The sequence below is a fragment of the Corvus hawaiiensis genome, chromosome 6, assembly GCF_020740725.1.
Source record: "Corvus hawaiiensis isolate bCorHaw1 chromosome 6, bCorHaw1.pri.cur, whole genome shotgun sequence".
NCBI lineage: Eukaryota > Metazoa > Chordata > Aves > Passeriformes > Corvidae > Corvus > Corvus hawaiiensis.
Window position 1 is genome coordinate 40419724 of NC_063218.1, and position 23242 is coordinate 40442965.

The 23242-nt window shown below is 40.3% G+C and overlaps 1 protein-coding gene across 35 annotated transcripts in view; it reads left to right on the forward strand.

The window, feature by feature from the left end:
- The window catches only part of MADD (MAP kinase activating death domain), a 72001-nt gene that overhangs the window by 9618 nt on the left and 39141 nt on the right, over positions 1-23242 (forward strand). For 10 of the 35 annotated variants that reach the window (XM_048305496.1, XM_048305497.1, XM_048305506.1 and 7 more), the window contains exons 1-16: positions 4010-4201; positions 6732-7346; positions 9983-10286; positions 10643-10774; positions 12050-12163; positions 12841-12921; positions 13338-13346; positions 14096-14152; positions 14912-15090; positions 15686-15921; positions 16289-16445; positions 17409-17515; positions 18352-18545; positions 19134-19465; positions 20106-20245; positions 21454-21555. In XM_048305496.1, coding sequence (XP_048161453.1) covers positions 4140-4201; positions 6732-7346; positions 9983-10286; positions 10643-10774; positions 12050-12163; positions 12841-12921; positions 13338-13346; positions 14096-14152; positions 14912-15090; positions 15686-15921; positions 16289-16445; positions 17409-17515; positions 18352-18545; positions 19134-19465; positions 20106-20245; positions 21454-21555 — 2821 coding nt within the window. In that variant the 5' untranslated portion in view covers positions 4010-4139. Of the gene's footprint in view, positions 1-4009; positions 4202-6731; positions 7347-9982; positions 10287-10642; positions 10775-12049; positions 12164-12840; positions 12922-13337; positions 13347-14095; positions 14153-14911; positions 15091-15685; positions 15922-16288; positions 16446-17408; positions 17516-18351; positions 18546-19133; positions 19466-20105; positions 20246-21453; positions 21556-22407; positions 22447-23242 lie in introns of those variants that run through there. The other 25 variants (XM_048305516.1, XM_048305517.1, XM_048305518.1 and 22 more) reach the window with 8 other exon arrangements.

The window sequence follows — 23242 nt, forward strand, 5'->3', positions numbered from 1 at the left end:
AAGACACAATGAAGATTGAGGACTCCAAGGGATAGACGAAATAGGGTTATTGCACAACTCATGTCTCTTGGGACTAATGCAGGGCATGGATCTGATGCAGATGACTCTAAACTGATAAAAAGTCTGCTGTGGTTCTTTCATGCTGCCATATCCGTCGTGTGGTGCTTTTCGTGAGTGTGTGTGTGTGTTTATATAGACTTTTTATTTCTAGGAGGACTTTAAATTGCAGAATACCATGCAGATTGTCCTCTAAGAAGTTGTGCTACAACCTAAAATGTGGGTGTTTGGGGAATTCTGAAATGAAGAGTAATGCCAATAATAGAAGTGTTTGTTGTTTTGAACACTTTTTTCATGTCTTGAGTTACTGGTAAGCTGTGGTTTTGTGCTGGCTCTGGCCTTTTTTCTTTGTGTCTAGGCTATGGTGCCAACTTCTACTAGTGAATATTGCTGACAGCTGCTGCAGTGTGTGGGTAGTGTTAGTTCTCACCAACCCATTCACCATCCATATAAGTGCATATTTCAATTTTGGTGTTGTCTGAGATGTGATCTCTTGGTACAGTATGTTTCTGTGGTGGGCCTTCACTTCTCTATTTTTCTCCTTTTCTGGAGCTGAAGTTACAGAAAGTCTCTTCTCAAGTGCTGCTTGAGGATTCAGCCTTCAAAGGGCTGGTTCCAATGTTTGCAGAGAGAAAAGACACTGCAGAAGACTATTTGAGAGAAAGCAATCTAAAGATAAAGCAGTTTGAAAGAGAGAAGAAATTTTGACTTTGATATGTCAAAACCTGTACCATCTCAGAGTCAAGATAATCTCTTGGTTCAGGTCCAAACTCCAACATGAAAGAGGAAAAATTGAAGTATCTGTTGATTGTTTGATCTATTTCTGTCCTAATGTACTTAGTGTCTAAAATCTAGGAGGTATTGGAAGGATGATAGCAAATCTCTCAGAAGGAAACTACTTTACCTCTGTATTGCCTGTAAAGGTGCTGACTGTAGTTCTGTGATCATATTATGTTCAGTCAAGTCTTCCAGATTCCCTTAACTGCTTTCTGCTACCTTTTCTTTGTACCTGCACAAGCATTTGTGGGGCCACTTCGTGAACCAACAACAACAAAAAAAACCAACCTAGTAAAACCAAAAGCTACAAGGGAGGAGAAGGGAGGGTGTTAGGTTTAGTCCATATCAATTCCACAGTCTATTTTCCCCTGTAGCTGCACAAACACTTCTGCCAGCACAGAGGAGGGAATGACACTGGCCTGGAAGCAAACTTCTGGCAGATAGGGAGGGGGAGGCAGGACTGTGATGCCTGTTTGTGTTGCTTTATACAGATCAACTGTGGTGTCTGATTCCAAGCAGGAGTAGGAAGATGAGTTCCAACAAATACTGATGTAATACTCTTCAAAGTGCTGTCATCAGCCATTACTAGATCTCTGAAGAGGCAAAAGATTGAATAGGGGAAGGCAAAAACCTACACTTGATTCTAGTTCTTCTACCTCTTTCTCCAATCCAACAAAATTCATCTTCCCCAAAAATGCCTTTGTCCTCTTATGTCTCACTGTAACTGTTGTGTTATTAAGTATAGTGAATCAGTAAAGGTGGCTCTGGAAGCCCTGACACAACATCTGCATCAGTCTGGTCTCCCTTGTACTTGTGTTGCAGTAGAAAGCAGAAATCACAGAGAGTGCTCAGATTTTTTTTAAAAAGAACTGACAGAAACTTCAATATGTGGTGTCACTGGGTTGTAGCTTCAGCCATTCCAGCGACATTGTAAGCCCTGCATATGTTCCTTGTACTTGTCTGCTCAGATGTTCTTGAAATTTCATGGTTTCTGGGATCTTCATAATGCATACCTTGCTAGCTCCTTTGCAGAGCTGTGGGAAATATGTGTAAGGAATTGCAGTCATAAGACAAACACAGTGTGCTTTCTCCACCTTCATTGAGGGGTAGGGTAGCCTTTGTTTTTGAGGAAGAATATGTTTGGTTACCACTCAGTAGCAGAATTTCCTTGAAGTCATAATTCTAGGTTACGTTGTGATAACTTATTACTATGCCCCTGTCTGTGACTGAACAGTTGGTTCCTTAAAGAGTTCTGTGTAAAGCTATTTGGAAAGAAAACAGATAAAGTAGTTCTTCAAACTGGAAACAAAAAGGACCACTTGATATCCCAACTTTGTCTTGTTCCTCTTGAGTTTTTCTGTGCCAAGATATTTGCAGAGTATCAAGGATCAAGAGCTTTTCCGGGATAGATTCTACAATGTTTTCAGTAATGTCATTAAAATGAAGAAACAGAAGCTTTGCTTCCTGTGTCTGTATTTTCTGTGTTATTCAGAGAAGGTAATTTACAATAGTATTGCTGCTCAGAGAAGATAATTCATAGTGCTGTCACTTAGGAATCTACAGCGACTGTAGTTGAGGATCTACTAAAAACATGCCATAAAGTCTCACAAAATGTGGGATTTTTTATGTGGGAGGGTTAATGTTTCTTTCAGTTTATTATTCCTTAATTAATGCTTACTGACTAGTATGATTTTCCTTTTTAATAAATGGCATACATGCTTTTTTGTGTGTTTGTGTTCTTGCTGCTGTTTGGAGGGCTAATGAGTAAAATTTCCCTGCTCTGTTCTTGCAATGTGAAGGACTGAGCAAAAACCAGATATATTGCTGGACTTTGAATGTGACTCTGAGATGCTGACAATTACAATGCTTGTGAAGTAATGAGGGAAACATCAAGAAAACTGCCTGATTTTGCTGAGAGTTTTTGGTTGTTAGTAAAGATGTTACACTGTTATACAAATGAAATCTAAACATTTATGCTGCAGAAAGATTTTACGGTAATAATAATTCTGTGATTGGCCTTAGGTTGTAAACATGAGCTGAAATGGAAACCTTATTCTGAATATGCTCCAAAAAGCAATCAATTCAAATTTTTAAATATAAAATACCTCCATTAAAACTTTCATTGGAATGCTCAGTAAACTTCTAGAATACTCTGAGCACCTCTGATTTTTAGAGTTTCTGAGACCTTTCCATTTCAGGAAGTTTCTTTTTTCAGGTTGGTTTCAAATGTAGGTAGGGAACACTGTAATGTGGAACTGTATTACTTTTTAAAACTTTATTTTTCTCCCTGTTGTTCATGAATTCTATGACGTATGAATGGTGGGATTGGAAAGAATTTTTTTATAGTACTTACTGAATTCTGGATATCTATTAAGCATAATTATTTGCAAGTAGTAATGCTGTAGTAAAATCTCAGTTTTACCAAGGGGGTCTTTCTATCATAAAATATTCAGAGAAATTAGCTGTAGGAGGCATGGGTATCAAGAGTAAGCGGTGAAGTTAAACAAGATAAATGGAACTGAATGAAGTAAGTGAAAAAACCAGTATGAGTTATAAGATGCACTTTTGCTATTGCAAATTGCAATTCTGTGGAACTGCAGTTCTGTATCTTCACAGAAAAAGTGTTAGAGATCGCAGTCTTTGGGGATGGTGAGATCATTCCTGCTGACAGCCATTTGCAGGTTTGGGATGGTGGGATGCATTTTACCAAATTGGACTCCTTGTGTTACCCCATCTTTAGTTACTCTGTTTATCACACAGCTAAAGTTCAGGTTGTGGTTTTTTTTTTCTTCAGTCTTGCCCATTGAAGCTCCTTTCCCAAGCACTGTAGGGATCTTATGCCTAAGCAACACAGAAACCATTTAATGAGTAGCTCTTTGCCAGTGATACGCTGCTTTGTCTGTGTTCTCCCTTAGAATCGAATTGTAGAATTGTTTACATTGGAAAAGACCTCTAAGATTGTTGACTCCAACCATTCATTCTTGAGATACTCTTGTACTTTTTTGTGTATTTTTCATCTCTCTGCTTTTATGGGCATATGACTGTGTTTTTATACTCATGAAGATAGAGATCTGTGGATGGCCATGACTGCACAGAACATTGAGGCATTAAGTTGCGTGTATGTATTTGATATTCCTGGTTGTGCTTTTGACACTCTTGCTTTTCTTAATTATAGATTGGACTTGCCAGACAGTTCCAAGCAGATTCTGTTCTCCAAGGCATTGATCACGGCCGACGGGATAACTGACCACTGGATCAATGAACAGAAATTCTGTGAGATGACATAGGGAGGGGCATCAAGGACAATGGTGCAGAAAAAGAAAATCTGCTCTCGGCTACTTGACTATCTTGTGATCATTGGAGCCAGGTAATATGAACCAGTCTCAGCAGAGCTTTTGCTTGGGCAGTAGAGTGGGGATAAATAGCCTTGCATCCATTGATGAAGCTTTGCCTGATGCTCAGGAAGTGCTGTCTGAAATGTGTGCAGAATGCTACCCTAAGGGGAGCACCTGCTTGAGCCAGGGCACTTCTTGAAAGACACTAGTGCAGCAAAAGTTTTTTAACTTGGGGTCTTTAGACTTCTTTTCAAGGGTCTGCAAAGGGTGACTGAGTAAAGCTAATTTGTCTTATCACGCTCTGGTAGTCTGTGTGTCTGAACTTCTTTGCTTCTACTGGCGTCAGGACAGAGGGATTCACAAATTGAAAACACTGAAAGCTAAATGCAAGTAAAATACTAGTTTTCCACTACTTTTATTACTAGTAATACACTAGTAGTAAAATAATACTATTTTTCTAGCTTTTGAAATGTGGTCTGTAGAATCAGTTTAAGAAAAAAATCTGTAACTTGTTTTACTTGGCTGTTTCTCCCTCTAATACTTATTTATCCTCATAGGAATGACATGAATGCTTTCTGGTTTTAAAGTCTTATCAATAGATAAAATGTTATGCATATTTACTTAGAGCACATATGAAATGTGGGGTTGATGTGTGTTCTGTTTGTCAAATATATAGGCTGGCTCAGTAAATGTATTACTGGCTCAGTAAATGTTAGTTTTTCCTTATTCAAAGTTTATGCAGCAGTTTTCTGCAAATCTGTGTAATGGGTATATCCCAAAATCTATTTTGCTTTCATTTCTAAATATCAGTGGTTCACATGCATCAGCCTGTTGCTGTACCTCTCGCTTTCTTTTCAGAATACTTTGAATGCAATATTTAAATAGGCTGAGGGGAGGAAATTGCATAATTCTGCCTAATAGTTATTTTATTACTGCATTTTATGGATGGAATACTGTAATAGTTTAATACTTCTTATTGTCTGTAGAAAAACAACCCAAGTTTTCTATATGTGTGTCACCAACTAGGAAGAGGAGGGAGAAATGTTAGCTGCCTCCTCCAGTGAAGCTTATAATGTCTGATGTTCTCACTTAGAAATTTGCTACTATCACTTCTGGACTCCTACAGTTCTCTTGCTTTTTGCCAGTGCTGGTTAGACTGCTACTGCTCAGAGGTGTGCTGTCTCATTTGGCACTTCAGCAAATGCCTACGATGAGAGATGGAGCTGGCCGAAGTAGCTTCTACTACAAAGTCCTTAGGAGCTCCATGTGGCCTTTATTGTTACATCTTGTTATCCACTGTGTAAAAACAGCGATGCTGTTTGGAACTATTCCCCTTCCTTAGGTTCAAATTTTCTCAATGTCTGAGAAATCTCTGTCCTTGTAGCTAATATTACTAAAGGCATGAAGTGGTGATATATGCACTGTAACTGTGTTGGTGTCATTTTTTTGACCGTTTGCTGCCAAATAGACTGTCTAAATAGTACCAGCGTTATTTGACATTTCTTTTTCAGCAGATGATGCATTAGTTGTGTCCATTAACATATAAAAGCATTTTAGTGTTTCTTTTTTTTTTTTTTTCATACAGTATTTTAGTATCTAACTGTACAGGCAGTATAAATCTTGTTACCAGTTTTATTATGAAAGCATTTTTACTTGTTTTAAATAAAATATTAGTTTGGAAGAATTAGTCAACAGAGCTATTTACACCAGTGATTTTCTTTTGTAAATTATGAACATTCTATTACTACTTGTTCAGGTTTTTTCACATCTCTTATATGAGAAAAGCAAATGTCATTTGTATTTTGAAGTAGGCAAAAGGTAAGTATCTTGAAAGAACAGGAAACAACAGTATTGCCTTTCTGTCTTCGTGTTTCAGTAGTGATTTGTGGTACAAAGATTAATGAGTCACAGTGGTAAATAGTTCTGCATGTTGCCACACAGTTTTTATATAAATTACACTTTAAATCTCAAACACATATAGAGCTGTGGTTGCTAGAACTTTTTAATGAAAATGTTTTTAGGATGAGGTCCATATCACTCCACTATTCATCTGAGTTCTTCCTTGAAAATTCTTGCTTTCCCAGTTACGAATCGATACTGGATTTTCTCATTTAATTTTTCATCTTGTTCATAAATAGCTGAAATACAGAAGCTTTTCTTCTGACTGTTTATTTGGAGAGGGGCAGTGTATTTCCTACCAAAGTGTTGCCCAGAGACCTGTGCAGTTAAATTAATTTTGAAAGTCAAAGCCAGAGCAACATGACAATACAGTGTTCTCCTGGGAACAACATACTTCTCCAAGTCCTTTTCTTGATCAGATTTGAACAGGCTCCTTGCTAATGATGGTATAACTTAGACTTCTTTATTTAACCTTTCTGCCTTGTGCTAGCGAGTGAACTTTGTGGCTAGTGACTGAGAAGCTGCACTTTCCCTGGATAGTAGGGAAGAGAGGAAACAAAGACGAAGCTGAGTCCACAGGCTCCTGACACAGTAGGAAGTTTGCAAAAATTTTTATTGCTATTAGTCAACTATGTATGGGTTTTTTGTTTGCTTCTTTTGTAGGCACCCAAGCAGCGATAGTGTTGCTCAGACTCCTGAACTGCTGCGACGTTATCCTCTGGAAGACCATGCAGACTTTCCTCTCCCGCCCGATGTTGTGTTCTTCTGCCAGCCAGAAGGATGCCTGAGCGTGCGGCAAAAGCGCATGAGCTTCCGTGATGACACTTCCTTTGTCTTCACCCTCACAGACAAGGATACTGGGGTCACTCGCTATGGAATCTGTGTCAACTTCTACCGCTCCTTCCAGAAGCGAGTGCCCAAGGAGAAAGGAGAAGGCACAGGGGGACATCGAGCTCGGGAGGGACAGAAGGTCCCTAAATCTGGGGATGCATCAGCACCCCAAGAGGAAGTGGGCACTGAGAGTTCGGAGAGTGGCTCTTCACTGCAGGCTCCCAGTGCAGAGTCTACCCCTGACGTGAATCGATCCCCGCGCAGTAAGCGCCTGGCCAAAGGCAGCCATCGCTCTCGCAACAGCACTCTGACTTCTCTGTGCATCCTTAGTCATTATCCTTTCTTTTCAACCTTCCGTGAGTGTCTGTACACCCTCAAGAGACTTGTGGACTGCTGTAGTGAGAGACTGTTGGGCAAGAAGTTGGGGATTCCTCGTGGGGTGCAGAGGTACGTTGAGAGGGAAGAACTTTTTCCTCCTACTATTCGCGTTCAGTGCTGCAATTTACCTGCACGGCAAGTTGTGGCTGCAGAAGCAGCTAAACACCAAGGGTTGTCCTTTGCACTTTTTCAATCCAGGTTCACAGTAGGAAAAGGAAATTTTTATAACAATTTCTTTAAAAGTTTCTCTGATTCTGTAATCTGGTATGGTTTTCATTTTTGATGCACCTAAAGAGGCTCTACCCTTCTGACTGACAACTGAGGCTGAGTGTTGATCCTGTTACTATTGCTTTGGCATTTAAGCTCTGTGGAAGTGTATGTCAGGACTGATTCTCCGGGAAATTAGAAGCAGCCAAGAAATAACAGAGAGAATTTCCACTTGGGGCAGGAGGGAAATAATGAAAATGTGCTTAACAAGCTTATGAAACAATCTGAACTTCAGCGTGGGAGAGAAAAGACTAGAGAAGCAGGATCAGCTGAAATAGGTCAAAGTACAATATTTGAAGGAGAGAGGGAGGAGAGGTAGAAAACAAAGTAGTTGTCTAGGAAACATATGGGAATGGTTGTTGGTAACAGCAAATTTACAGGAACCTGGTGTATATTTAAGGTAATGTAGTAATCTTAACGCATCTGCTGTTAAAAGCAGTTGCGCTGTAGGGTATGGAAGGAACACTGTTTTTATGTATCTCAGGCAAGGATGTGTATCTGTGCTACTGTGCCTTACACCTGCATTCCAGGATGGTATTTTCCTTTCCAATATGCTAACTGAATAGAAGAAGTCTGAAATGAACCTCTGGAGAAGCAGGGGATTTTCTCAACTGTTTGAGGGACAGGACTGTGAGATGGTACATAATGTGAGTTAAGTAGCTTGGTACACTCCAAATGAAACTTGTCAAAAGGAAAAAATGACAGGATTATTATAATTTTTATCTTTATAAGCTCTTTATATTTTGCATGAAATGGGAAATGTGTCCTATTCATAGAGCAGTGGCCTACTTCTTGGGTTACTGCCCTGGAATAGTTCTAGGAGAGTGTTCTGGGCTCGTATGACTGATCCTGCATTAGCAGATTTATCACTTGAATCCAGTGATGGAGAATAAATTATTTTGTCAGAGCAAAACTTTTGCCCCCAATGGAAGTATGTATTAAGGAAGCTTATTTTGTTGCTTGGTTTAGTCTGATAATTACTGAGGAAAAAACACCCCACTGAATTTCATGATTTTCCTCAATTTGGTGAGCTCATATGATTTTTTGAAAGGGGTGGTAGAGTATTCCAGTGTTTGAATGACATGTGGTATTTGAAAAATTTGCTCTTATTGGACATAATTCTTAAAGAGAGTAATTGAATGATGGATGAGGATGGCAAGAGAAGGAATTCTGAGCATACGTCTCTGGGAAAAGTAAAGCAGCAGGTTTGAATTACCAATGTGGTTTTCTAGTGGTGACCTGGAAAAGTAGAATAGTTTTGAAGTGGTGGCAGAATAAAGGTGAAACCGAATCCTTACAGCTGGCAAAAGGTGGAACACACCTTTTAACAGCCTAATGGCTTGTGCATGACAAGTAGCTGAAGGAAGAGTGGAGGATGAGAGGCATCACAGTTCCTGAGAGTCGTATCATGTACTCAACGTAATCTCAAATTGCCCTTATTTTGAGCCATCCAAATTTCTCTAATTTTTCTGTCTTTGTGAAGCCTCCAGTGTCATAATCTTTTTTCCATTTTGTTATTTTTTTTTTAAAGTTGTGAACTGTAAGATAGAACCTCTAATTTGAACCCACAGCTTTCTAAGGGATCTATTACAGTAACTCAAGATACTTACCAGGCTGAAGTTGTTTGGAGAATGAATACAGAAGGTTTGCAGCCTTCACTGTGCTACAGGATGAAGGGCTGAAGTGGACAAGATTCTGTGCTTCCCTTGTCAGACCCAGTTTTGAGTTTTGAAGCTCTGAAGGCCTGACCAATGCTGTACATGCTTTTTTGGCCATCCTGTCTGTGAGCTACAGGTTTGCAAATTGCTTACTTAGGGTGTGGAAAACTTGCTCCTTATGTTGCTAAGGTACCTAAATGTTTTCTACACAGCTTTCAGAGATTTAGCTGAAATAGATCCATTTTTCCCATGGGTTATTCAGCTCATATGAATGATACAGTGCAATTTAGGACAGAACGATGAAGGGTGTTTTATCATGCCAAAAGATCTGGGAGATCTTGGATGTGGCATACTTTTATTATCTCAGGTTTAATTTCTATTCCTGCAAAGGTTTGTAGGCTGCTAGAAGCAGAGTCCTACAGTAATTTGCTACAATTCAGGATGAGACAGGAGAGTATCCTATGTGCCTGCTGAATTTCAAGCATGAAGGTGATGAGAATTCTTCTGAGAACTGGACCTGACTGAATCCTTTAAATGTGTGAATGAAGTCACAAGTGACATACTTGTGTTGATTGCTGCCACAGAAAGATTTATTCTTCCTCACATTGTGGGTTGTGTCAGTAAGCTTAAATGCCTGACTTCCATTCCTTTGTGTGATCAAATGTTTGCTAGTTGCCTCTTTTAACCCTTGGTGGATCTACCCTTTCTCTGGAAGAGCCTTGAGGAATGGCGGTCAGTTGAAGTTCTCGGAGTGTTAACCTTGGCGTTCTCCCTGTCCAGGGATACGATGTGGCGGATTTTCACAGGCTCCCTCCTGGTGGAAGAGAAGTCCAGTGCGTTGCTTCACGACTTGCGGGAGATCGAGGCGTGGATATACCGGCTGCTCCGCTCGCCCATGCCCGTTGCTGGGCAGAAGCGGGTGGATGTGGAAGTCTTGCCACATGAGTTGCAGCCAGCTTTGACCTTTGCTCTTCCTGATCCATCCCGCTTCACTTTGGTGGATTTTCCATTACATCTGCCTTTGGAGTTACTGGGAGTGGATGCCTGCCTGCAGGTGCTGACCTGCATCCTTCTGGAGCACAAGGTAAGGAGGGAAGAGTTGATCTTCGATAAGTATGTAGGAAGTTCTGCCCTCTTCAAAAGCAGGGTAGGCTGGATGTGTAGAACAGCTGTCTCCCTGCACTGCCTGGAATGAATTTTGTCTGCAGAGGATGAGGGGAAGAAATAGTTCCTTCTGAGGTTCCTGTTTTGAAAAGTTCTGTTCTCACTCAAAAAAACAACTGAAGCTGTTTTCAGACAGATTAATGGAGGGTTACCCAGTTCACAGCCACCGAATTTGAGTCTGCAGAGATCACAAAATCGGGATCTTTGTATACACCTGAGGGGAGTATTGGAAGTGAATGGTTGCTGTAGTGCTAATGGGAGTTTCTTTGGTTGCAGGTTGTATTGCAGTCCCGAGATTATAATGCACTTTCAATGTCTGTAATGGCCTTTGTGGCCATGATCTACCCATTAGAGTACATGTTCCCAGTGATCCCTCTGCTTCCCACCTGCATGGCCTCTGCAGAACAGGTACACATTTTTCCTTTATTGGTCTTTCACAAAAGATGTTTCTGTGATGTCTTAAACTCATATAGTTGTAGTCCTTATTTCATTCACCGTCTTCTCAGAGATTGTGTCAAAGTCTGCCTTACAAAGAGCATTGCTTGAGTGTGACTATTTAAGTCATAGGTAACACCACTTATTTAGGATATCTTCAGAGCGTGCTCAGTGAATAGGATGATTCAAAGCAGTATTTCACAAGTAATGGACTGAACTACCATAGATCTACAGTATTGTGATGATATTTACCCCCCCAACTCTCCTCTAAACTGAGTATTAAAGTTTGTTGAGGAGGGTTCAGAGCAAGATTTAAGGACGCTTGAGGGCTCTTTGATTCATAGTTCAGAAACTATTGCCTGCAATTTCTTCTCCTCAGAAATATGAAGTGTTGTGTTACTTCGACTGGGAGCTGGGTTTTGCCAATGGTCAGCTCTTTGCAGGAGCTCATTATTTTGCCTGGAAAGACAGAATTCAGGCTGTCTTACTACTTCAGTGCTATCCTGCAACTGATACTACAACTGTTCTTGTACCACCACTTGGAGGTGACCAACAGTTCTAGATTTAAAGAATAAATTAGCCTCCCAAGCTGCTCGTCTCAAGCTGCTTCATGCCCAGTTGATTTAAACTTTTTTCCTCTGCTGATTCCCTTGTCAGAAGCAACCTGAATTTCCCTATAGGTTTTCCACATACATTTCAAAAAACGTGTCTGTCTTCTACTTCTTAGAGATGTTACTCTTTTGAAACCAAATTACCATTACAAGCATAAGGGTAAAGTCCTTGTATGTGCCTATTTACAATGGCACAGACTCAGGTTGAGCTGAGGATGTATTCATCCATGACTTCCTGCTTTTCAACTTAGGCTCTTACTCTGAACATTTGTTTTTGGACCATGATAGACATGGGAAGCTGTTTCCAAAGAGCCATGTAGCCATATAAATTATGTCCTGGGTGGAACATAGGAGTGGAAATGTCCTGGGGACATGGAACATGGGAGTGGAAATGTATTTTCTCCTAGATGAAAACTGATGCTTTTTGAGCAGGAGCTTTCATTCTTCTTTATTTTTTTTTTCCTTTTTTTCTTTTTTTTAATGCTTCCATTTTATGATATTAATTACTTACTTATCAATGCCTTTTGTATTGTCTGCTCTGCTATAAGCATACTGTAGTCAATAAATAAATATTTGGGAAGAACACGGTGATATCAAATGTAGATCTTGTCCTTAGTAAAGTCTGTCTTTCTCTCAGTTGCTTCTAGCCCCTACACCTTATATCATTGGTGTTCCAGCAAGTTTTTTCCTTTACAAATTGGATTTTAAAATGCCTGATGATGTATGGCTTATTGACCTGGATACCAATAGGGTAAGTGGCACCCATAAGAACTTGTGTCTTTGTTTCCAGGGAGCTGTGTACTGTTGTCAGTGTACCCACTGAGAATTTAGTAATGCCTGACTTCAGTCTGCCTTTACCCCTCCCATATTAAACTTCAGAATCCTATGTGTTTCAAGGTTCCCATGTCTTTTGCATTAGGGATCCATTTTCAGTTAAATGATCTGGCTATATCATTAGAAGGTGAAACCTCAAGCAAATGACAGAACTATCTTCTTGACTAATTGTCAGACTGTGTCTTATAGCCCTACCTAAGAAACTTAATCTGTTGAGAGCCTTCCTGCAGCCTTGGTTGTCATGATTCAAATGGGGCTATGTATCTCACTTTCTAGAGGGGTATGAGCAAGGCTAATTCAAGGAAAATGTGTATAACATCATCTGCTTGATGGAAAGTGTGGGTTGATTCAAACTTCTTGTTTTTGTGGTAAATGATAAAGTAACTCCACTGTTTATTATATTGTAGACAATAACAACCATAAAGAAGTGAAAAGCGGGTGTCTGTGTCTGAGATTGTGTGGGGTTTTTTTAATTTTTATTTTACTTAGTGTATTTTATTCCTTGGTGTCTGAAATGCTGGAGAGTCAGGGGATTCTGTTTTGGAAATGACTACAGCTGGAGAATTTTTTGTCTGTTGCTGTGCTTAATTCCAGGTGATTGTTCCTACAAATGCAGAATCTTTGCCAGCACTGCCAGAACCAGAGGCTTCAGAGCTGAAAAAGCATCTGAAACAGGTAATATGCACTTTGAGGAAAGGACTCAGATTCAGTAGAACTTAACATATGTAGTGTTGCCCAACTCTTCTGCTATAGTGGGTAAGAATGCAAGTCAGTGAATGTAAAACTGAAATCCCCCTGTACACAACAGATAGTTTCTGATTTTTACTGTTGTTTGGGGCTAACTTATTTCCAGTTGATGCAGAAAGTTCCAGATTCCTCCTTTATGTTTGCCATGTGGGCTTTAAACTCTAACTTGATCCATCAAGCTATGATCATCTTTGTTTCCCCTCCATTCACAGATCTGTGTGTGAGGTGTCAGTCTCTCCTGTCAGGTCCTGCTAAGCCATTAATCAGCTTGGGTCACCCTGGCTGATCGTGTCAAGCAGGTTTTATCTCTTTATTTCTGTTTTCCTTATGCACGCTGCATGCAGTATCTAAAGGTAAAGTGTGTTACTAATGTGATGAGGTTTGGTCTTTCTCTTTCCTCATAGACCAGGAGAGCAAAGTGTGTAACCTCTGTGATACCCCAGTACCTGCTGTCAGCACAGATGGAAGTGATGTGTTGCCTGGAGTTTCGTTAGATCAACTTTCCCCCCACTGCTGCCTCACCCCCTTGCAATTTCAGGCACTATTTAGCAAAACTTTCTCACTAGTGCAAAGGCAAACTCAAGTATCAGAAGAACAAATTGCAATTTTTTGGAAGACATGTTTAAAATTCTCAGAGTGTTCACCCAAATTCAGGTTACATCCCCTGTGTATTCCTATTATCATTAAGTGTTTGCCATGAGCAAAGAAGAAGGAGTGCTGCTGGTACAAAGTAGACAAGACTGAATTGTGGCCAACATTACTAAGGTTAACACTTTTGTGTGCCTTTGTGTCTTAGAGTCAATAAATGAATTTCAGGATATCTACTTTTAAATTGTAGTAGAAAGTTCTTAGCTGCATCATTAAGGACAACAGGCTTGCCAGTTTCCAAGATGGCCAGATATGAATGTTTGAGGGTGGGGCAGTTACACCTCTTTCCTAAGACGTGTCTATTTTGTGGTCCCTTTTGTTTTCCTCTCATTTGTGATATTTTGTAGTAATAGATATTTTTTTTCCTTCCATCTGTTTCTCTGTGGTCATGTGTTCGTCTTGGCTCTGATGGGCTGCTGTGGTGTTATCATATGATCTTCCATCTTGCCTCCAGTGTCTGGTTAGCATGACTGCAATCACTCAGAAACAGCTGCTCACTCCTGACAACAAGGTTCTTTATTTTATTCTTTTTCCCTCAATTTTCCATTTTACCCTTTTCCTTTGGAGCTTTTTTTTTGTTTGTTTCTTTGTTTTGGTTTTATATATTTTTTTTTATTTTGTAAGTGAAAAGATCAAGCCTCAGTGGGCAAATGGGAAAAATAAGGAAGATTTAGGATAGGTCTGGGTGTCCAGGACTGATTTACCACTTGTGCTACTCCAGTACATATCCTTGAAGACTTTATGAGGGTTGAAGAGGTATCTTTATGGACAGATGAAGACTTCATTCAGATGGAAAGTGGAGGTTTTTCGGGGATACAAGCAGATGTTTGTGTAAAGGTGTCCACATTGTCCTGGGATATCAAATTACTGATTGAATAGCCACTTTTAAAGGCAAGTTTCAGGCTGCTGTTCCCAAGATGTATTCAAATTCCATATGGAAATAACTCTGCAACAAGTAGAGTTACGCAGTGCCACACTACTAGTGGTCCAGTTTGGACTATCTGGTTTCATGTCATGAATGATCTAGCAAAGTGGAATCCTGTGCTACTCCTTGACTGGCTCCAGGACTGTTTCAGCATTGAGGAGATCATTTTGACAATCAACATAAAGGAGGGCCTGGAGATATTTGTTGACTCAGTGTGGAGGTGGTTTAAGATCAATTAATGGAGCATGCATAATGGTTGCAATTGCCTAGAGGGCAGGGTAGCTCTGATCTTTTGTTCCTTAAATAACTGTTCTTGCTGAATGTGTGCATAATGTCCTTCAATAGGCCCTGGCCAGCATGAGCCTCAATACTCAGCCCATTCTTAATCTAGAGAAGTTTCATGAGGGGCAGGAGGTGCCTCTGCTGCTGGGAAGACCACAGAATGATTTGCAGTCTACTCCCTCCACAGAATTCAACCCTTTGATCTATGGAAATGATGTGGACTCTGTTGATGTGGCTACCAGGTGAGGCTTAACAGGAAGGTAGCATTGAGTCTTCATAAAAGTGCGCACTTGAGGGCAGCACAAACACTTCTGTGGGTGAAACAGCATCTTTCAGGTACTACTGTAGATTCTACTTGACATCATGTGGGGAAAAAGAGCAATAATTACAGTGTTTATCTCGTATCTATTACCTCCATGAATGTGACTGTGTATCTTGAGGGGGTGTTTTGCTTCTTGCATTTTCCTGTAGATCATCCTCTTTACCTGGATTTGTCAGTCTGATACTGTATCCTCAGCTTAAATCACAAGCCTTGAACTACAGAGAAAAAAGCTGGGGACTTAGTTGTTACCTCAGCTGGTAGATACGAGAACGATATCCTTCACTGAGTGGGTGTTTGTGTTAAGATGGTGAATTAGAACAAAGTGATTTCTCGGGTCTTGGTTTGTTTGGATTTTTTAAAAAAATTTTTTCGAGACAGGTGTTTCCTAAGAAGAGTTAGGTTACCATTCTTCAAAGGTTTAAAACATTGTCTATGGCATGCCTTTTACAGGCTTTCTTCTTTTTTGTTATTGCTCTGTGTTTTTATCTAATATATTGTTCTCTGTTTCTTTTTAGGGTTGCTATGGTGAGATTCTTCAACTCACCAAATGTTTTGCAAGGTTTCCAAATGCATACTCGAACTCTTCGTCTCTTCCCACGACCAGTGGTGGCCTTCCAGGCAAATTCTTTTCTTGCCTCTAGGCCGAAGCAAACACCTTTTGCAGATAAGCTTTCCAGAACACAGGCAGTAGAATACTTTGGAGAATGGTCACTCAACCCTACTAACTATGCTTTCCAAAGAATTCATAACAGTAAGTGTTGGTCTTGCCTTTCCTGCACTTGGATGTAATGCAGGAACTTAAAAACCAGACATTCTAGAGAAGGATTTAATTTTATACCATATTATTCCTGCTGGAGAGGAAAATATTCCAGTTCAAGGCACATTTTTCTCTTTTTATGTATGGCCTCATGTGTTTCTTCCAAGTTAGGCCTGCTATTGGCCAGTTGCTCCTCCAATTAATTTTGTCTCTTACCTTGTTTGATTATGGAGAAGTCGTGTAGGCTTCTTAAAGACTGTCCCTTTGTACAAGACTGGGTAGAGGGTAGTGTCACTGTGAATGAAGCCTTTGACACCAGTAAATGAGTTTGATTAATGCTCTCCTTGGTTTTTTTGTGCAGACATGTTTGACCCAGCCCTAATTGGTGACAAACCCAAGTGGTATGCTCACCAGCTGCAGCCCATCCACTATCGAGTCTATGACAGCAATTCACAGCTGGCTGAAGCCCTGAATGTCCCAGCAGAGAAAGAAACAGATTCTGATCCCACTGATGACAGGTTAGTGGGGAACATGGCTATAGTCACATGAGAGTTATTTCAGATTGCTGGACCTCTCCTACTTCTCGTTTGCAGCCTTTTCCTTCAGCCTGCCAGGTTGTTGTTTCATTTCTTGTCTGGGCAGAATACTGACACTGAAGCAAATTTTCTCACTGCTCTGTTACCACAACAAACCTCATAATCCTTTGCTAGTGTATTCATTTAATGTGATTCTCCATACATGTTTTCCTGTTTTCTTTTGCTACCTGTATGCCACTTGTATGCCACTTGACATTTGTCATTTCCTCACACCCTAATTCTCTTTTCTTCCATGCTGTTCTTTCTCTGGTTATTTCTGTTGCAGTACTACAAATACTCCCACCCATCCTATCACTCTTTCAAATCTCTGTTCCCTATCCATAGTTACGCAAAGCTTGTGAGTACTGCCCACTGCCTGTGACCACCTTGTGTATTCAGTAAAATGAAAGTAGTTTTTGGCCATTTTCTTGGAGTTTTGTGTCTAGTTTTATTCCCTTTCATTCCTTGTGGGTTTGTGAGATCTTTCAGGCTTGGACTTGCACATATTTTGCATTCTACACAGCACCAGTGGTCCTAACAGAATGGGATTAATCACTAGTGTAAAAAGGAAATGCTTTGACTTGTGAATCCTGGTTCCCTTGAAGTTGTCCTACATAAACACACACATGTTTTGTGAATTAATACACTATTCTGTACTTACTTATGTTTGGCCTCATTAACTTTGCTAAGAGACTTTAAATGTCTTCCCATGACTCTTTATGTACCTGAAAGTTATGTTTTTTGCTCTGACCTTTCATGAAGCTGGCTTGTGAAATTTGTTTATAGTTACTATAATATGAGATTTTTAGGAGGTCCATGAAAACAGTGCTGATTCACATCTTTAGAGTGTCAGAGCCTGCTGTTGCTTTGATGCTGCCACTCATCTCTCTCTCTCACCCGTTGTGGCAGTGGCAGTGACAGTGTCGACTATGACGATTCAAGTTCCTCCTACTCCTCCCTTGGTGACTTTGTCAGTGAGATGATGAAATGTGACATTAATGGTGATACCCCAAGTGAGTAACTTTTGCCTTTTATTTTCACGAGGTCCACATACGTTCCCTTTCCCAATTCATCTGAAGCACTTCGGGAAAAAAGCCTCCCTTAAGTCCCTGAATCAGAACAAAATATTGTTCCATTGTGGTCTTGCTCTAAGGTGAAAGTGTGTGGGTAGACCAAAACAGGACATTTCTCCTGTTTGTAAACAACTTCCTCCAAAGGACACTGTGAAGAGGAAGAACAGAAATAAGTGCTGCTGAACAAAACTGGTTCACTAGATCTGGAAACAACCTGCTGCTGGCAGTAAATACTGTGCAATATGGACAACAGAGTATGAGCTTTCTCCTGCCCCCACATATTGGTTCTCAGTGCTAGCTTTAAAGTATCACTCTATCCTACTGGGGACAGAAAAATGCATTCTCTGTGGCTTATATGGAAGCTGCATAAACACTCACTTTGTTCAGTAAACTAAATCTAGAAGTTCCAAAACATTTCCCACGTCCCAAGGACAAGAGGTAATCGTAAGCAGTAACAAAAGAAACTCTGCTTGGACATAAGGAAAAGAACTTAATGGTTACTGTAGTTAAACAGGTTCCCAGGATCACTGTAGAATGTGAAAACTTTAAAACTTTCAGAACTCTGGCACAAAGCCCTGAGCAACCTGCTTTAATTTTGAAGGTACTCCTGCTTTGAGGAGGGAATTGGAATGGATGACTTCCAAAAGCCCTTTACACCCTAATATTTTATGCAAGTTTATTCTATTGAGCAGTCCTCATCCTCTTGGGATATTTAGTTAGGTGGGCAAAAGACTGAGGAAGGCACTGTTGTTTAATGAAAAATGATGTGTTTGCAGGTGTTGACCCCCTGACTCATGCAGCCCTTGGTGATGCTAGTGAAGTGGAATTTGATGATTTTCAAGAATATTCAGGGGATCCTGATGAACAGACCATGGACAGTGAGAACTCCCAAGAGAATAACCAGCCTCGTTCAAGTTCCAGTACTACAGCCAGTAGCAGCCCCAGCACTGTCATCCATGGAGTGAATCATGTGTGTACTGAGATGAGTTCAGCCTCAAGATCAGCGTATTAGGATATAAGAATGGGAGAATGCACGTGGTTCTTTCTGAGAAGGGCAAAAGCTAATAGGACTGTGACACCATGCACAGATTAAATTGCATGCTCACCCTGGACTTTCTGAGCAAGGTGGAGTTTGCTGGTACCCTCTTATGCTGGGATAGACCATTCCTGTACAAAAACTTCCAGTGCGTTGAAAAATGCAGCACTAGGAGAGAGAAATGGTCCAGGCTGGGATTGCAGGAATTGCTTTTACAGAGTCTGGAAAGAGCTGATGTCTTTAGAGGAACAGGGTGTGGAGTGGGGGAACTCATTAATTTGTGGTCTTTTAAGATAAAATGGGAACATGGTAATGGAAAACCATTATCTTGGGCTAACACTTACTACTCAGAGCTGTTTTAATGAGGAGTAAGTCCCTAGAAAAATGCACAAATACTGCAGTGTATATAAAATCCTAGTTCAGAGACACAGATAGTGGGGATGTAGTGGGGGCCCTGTAGCAAGCAGCAAGGACTGTGCAGACTTCCCAGTTTGAAATAATTGTTCTTGTCCTGCCCTTCAGCTGTATGTAACGCAAACGAGCGAACAGATCAATGATTTGACTGGTCCACAGGAGGCAGCAGACTCAGCAGAAATAGAAGAGAAGTTGGCTGCTGGATTTTCAAACCATCTCTCTTCGTTGCCATTGCAACCAAACTTTCCCAAGATAAGCTTGGATCGTCGTGAGAGTGACATCACAGCTGGCAGCATGAGCTCCTCTGAAGGGGTGGTGAGGAAGCGAGAGTATGACAATCCATACTTTGAACCACAGTATGGTTTTCCTACGGAGGATGAAGATGATGAGCAGGAGGAGAGCTACACCCCAAGATTTAACCAGAATTTCAATGGAAGCAGGTGAGTCCTCCTTGTCTTCTGCCCTTCTGTACAGCACTTCTCGGGTTTCTGTCTGCTTCATGTAGTTTAACATGCATGCACTCAAATGTCTTTGGCACCTGAGATGTATTGTTGATCACTTTTATTTAATATTGAAATGCTGCCAGCCCTTCTGATTTGAATAAAAACACTTGCTTAGTCCCTCAGTTCCTTACTCTCATGTAAGCAGTAGAACCTATGAGAATTATCAGTTCTTGCTAGAACATTCTAGTATATCACCTACTGATTTCTGGAAACTGTTGTGGTAAACCTTTGTCTTTTTGGAGAAAGATAACTATAGTGATTGGTGGCATGGTTTTCTTGTTACTCCTTTCAAACCAGAACCCTTTCACTCACAAGTCCACCAATGCCCTTTTGCAGACAGGTTTTCAGCATGCCCTGAAGGGCTATAAAAGCCTGAATGTAAAGATGTTTCAGTTCTCTCTTTTTTTTCTTTTCCTTGTTTGTTTGTTTTGGGTTTTTTTCTTTCCCAAAAGATGCAGGTAGTGTGGTGAAAACTGATGGGAATGAAACCAACATCAGTCTCCCACAAGCATACAATGTGTTGATTTGGGATGGGAAGGGGAATTGCTAATAACAGTTGTACTTAATTTCTTTAAAGGTCTCAGAAGTTACTCCGGCCAAACAGTTTAAAACTGGCCAGCGATTCTGATGCAGATTCAGATTCCAGGGCCAGCTCCCCAAACTCTACTGTCTCCAACAACAGCAGCGAAGGGTTTGGGGGCATCATGTCTTTTGCAAGTATGTACAATGCATTCATTAAGCTAGTTTTATTTATTATATCCGAGTTTACAGAGAGATGGAATAGAGAGATGGCTAGTCAAGAGAATGAGCTGGTCGTCAAGTTGTTACCAGATCTCCAGTAGTCATGTTGGCTTACTGACAACTGCTGACAACTACTGCTTTATATATTCTTCATTAAGAAGGACTTTGGTTTTGTGGTTAGCCCCTTGAGTTGTGTGGCACTTTAGGGCAAGGATTAGAAATTCCTTCAGTTTCATTTAAACAAAGCATTGTGCAATTTTATGAAATTGATAAAATCTTACAGGCTTCCCTGCTGCCATGTTGTGTGTTTAGTGTCAAATTCAATTCCTTGACTGCCTGCTTTCGATTATATTTTAATAAAAAAAATCACATGTGGAACACTAGAATTTCTTAATGAGTGACAGAAGACATGGCCAGTTGAGTCTTGCACTACAGTGAAAAGCAGTGAAAGAAGTTTGTAGCACTGGGGAAAATATATGAAATATTTCTGGTAAAATGACTGTTATTAAAATAAGGCTACAAAGGACCAAAGCAAAATGAAATAATATGCTGACACTTTAAATTAATAACTTGAAGTGTTAATCAGCTCCTTTATCTAAATGTGGTGCTTTCAGGCTGTCTGCTGGCTTAAGCAGATGATGATGCATTATTGTGTCCTTAAAATCTGTCTGTATCAGGAAGAATGTATGTTTTTTCCTAATAAATGAAAAGCTTCTGTTTTGAGCATGGTTCCGTGGCAGATTTACAGTGTTTCACAAGACGCAGGTCTCAGTCCTCACTTCAGAGTTGCATGTTTGGGAGACCCTCTGTCATCCTGTTTTCTAATGTGGCCCAGCCATTCATTTGCTCCCAAAAAGAGGATCAAACTAAGAAGGTAGAGCTAAGGTGATGTGGTCTGCTTAAGTGCAGGAAGATGGTTGGATTTTGCTGTTATATTTCAGACTCGAAGATCCAACATCAATTATTGTGACATGAATGCTAAGACTTATGTTTTTGTACTGTTTAGAATAATCTGATTACAGATGTGGTTGCAATGTATATGAGGTCATGTTACGATTGTGAGACTTTTGGGTAATAAAGAAGAACTTAATCATTAAGGATCTGAAATAAGATGGTGAGTTACAGGATGTTTGGGTGTGTGCAGTGAGCAGTAGGCATTTAGTTGTTTTTGTCTTCTGTCATAGGCAGCCTCTACAGAAACCACAGCACAAGTTTCAGTCTATCCAACTTAGCCCTACCAACCAAAGTTGGGAGAGACAAGAATACTCCCTTTCCCAGCCTGAAAGGTAACCGTTTTTCCCTTTGTCTTCTACAGCCTTTTCAGTTCTTGTGACTTGGCAGTCAGAGGTCCTCCCCTAACAGAAATCCTGGGAGTGATGCCTTTTGGTCGTTTGGGTAGTACCTGTGTTAAGGAGCAAGACAGTAAATTGTCATGATATTTCTCAGTCAGTCTTCTTCCCAACAACTGGACTGTGTTGGGATGGGAGAGTGTCCGGTGTAGGCTGAGTTAACAGATAACTAAACAAAAACAACATTCATAGTGTATTTTGTTCTGTTTTATTTTTAAGTACTTAGTATAAAGAATGGGAACCAAGAGGTAGGTCCTACTGTTGTACTGCCACTATCTTCATGCTTAGCCTTAGCTAATTTATTAGTGATGATGCTGCACATTAAATGGGGATAATACCAACCTCCCATGGAGACTGCAGATTACGTGAGTTTCAAAAGTGTTTATCGTCTTTTCAGACTGCTAAATAGAAAATCAAATTACAACCATGCCTCAGTTCTCTTGAGAGTGAAGATCAATCCCTAGCATATGTGCACAGTCTTTTCGTTAGAACATCTCCTGTTTGTCTGCAGTATCATTAGATAACATGTCTGAATGGGCACTAGAAAAATGGCCCTCACACCATGGGCCATTAGACAGCCTGGTCATCCTTGTACTGAATGTAGTATTGGAGGGGTGACTGAGCTTGTGCTGGTGTCTTAGCGTGGAGACCTCTTCAGATGCTGTACTGAGGAGAGGTTTTATTTTGCCTTTTGAGTTACTCTATCTGATTAGAACTTACTGCTTTTGTTTTAATGTGTTGATTTTTTTTTCATTTATTTTTTCCTCCTCATCACTTTTATCGGTAAAGATTACTTTAATCTGGAATTGGGAAGGGATGTGGATGAAGGTTGGTATGATGTTTTGCTGACCTTTGACCTTGTAGAAACAAAGACCAAAAGCTTAATTTTGTGTTTCTGCTTTGGACTTTGTTTTTGAAACAAGTAATCATTCCCTGTGTGTGAAATGAGGAGTAACAGGACTGGTAGAGTGAAAACACTAGCAGAGACTCTGCACAGCTGTTTTTGACAACCTTTTACCAGTTGGTTATGTTTTCATGTCCAGTTGTGCTGGATAAGAAACATGCTTCATGTCAGGGTTGTTTCCGTGGGTAAACTTAATGACTGATTCCATGCATTGGAAGAAAACAGTGATGGGGTTTGCCATTCCACATTCATGCTTTGTGCCTCATCTTCTGCACTTGGGTGTTCTTTTCTTGACTATTTTAGTCCTGTAGGGCCTTTAATGTTACTATGCAGATATGAGGATGGGATTTCCATGGAGTAGCTCAGTCTGTTTTATGCATGTGCAAGTGTGTGTGAGTGTGTGTGTGTGTGTTCATTTTTACATGTGCATGCTGGCTCACTGGGATTCCCACTGGGCACTTCACTAGTTTTTAGATGTTTTTGTCTCTGTTGTAGAGATACAAAGTTGCTACATTTACTTGTTCTTGTCGAGTGTGTGTTTCTAACTGTAATGGGAAATGATGCTGGGACTCCATTTCATTGCTGCTGTTTAACCACTTGCCATCCTTTTTAATTTTTATTTCATGCGCATCCATTGATATTTTTTCCTTGGTGATGCAGATGGTTTTTGTAGTGCCATTCAAATACAATATATGCAATAATGTCCTTGAAGATTCAGTA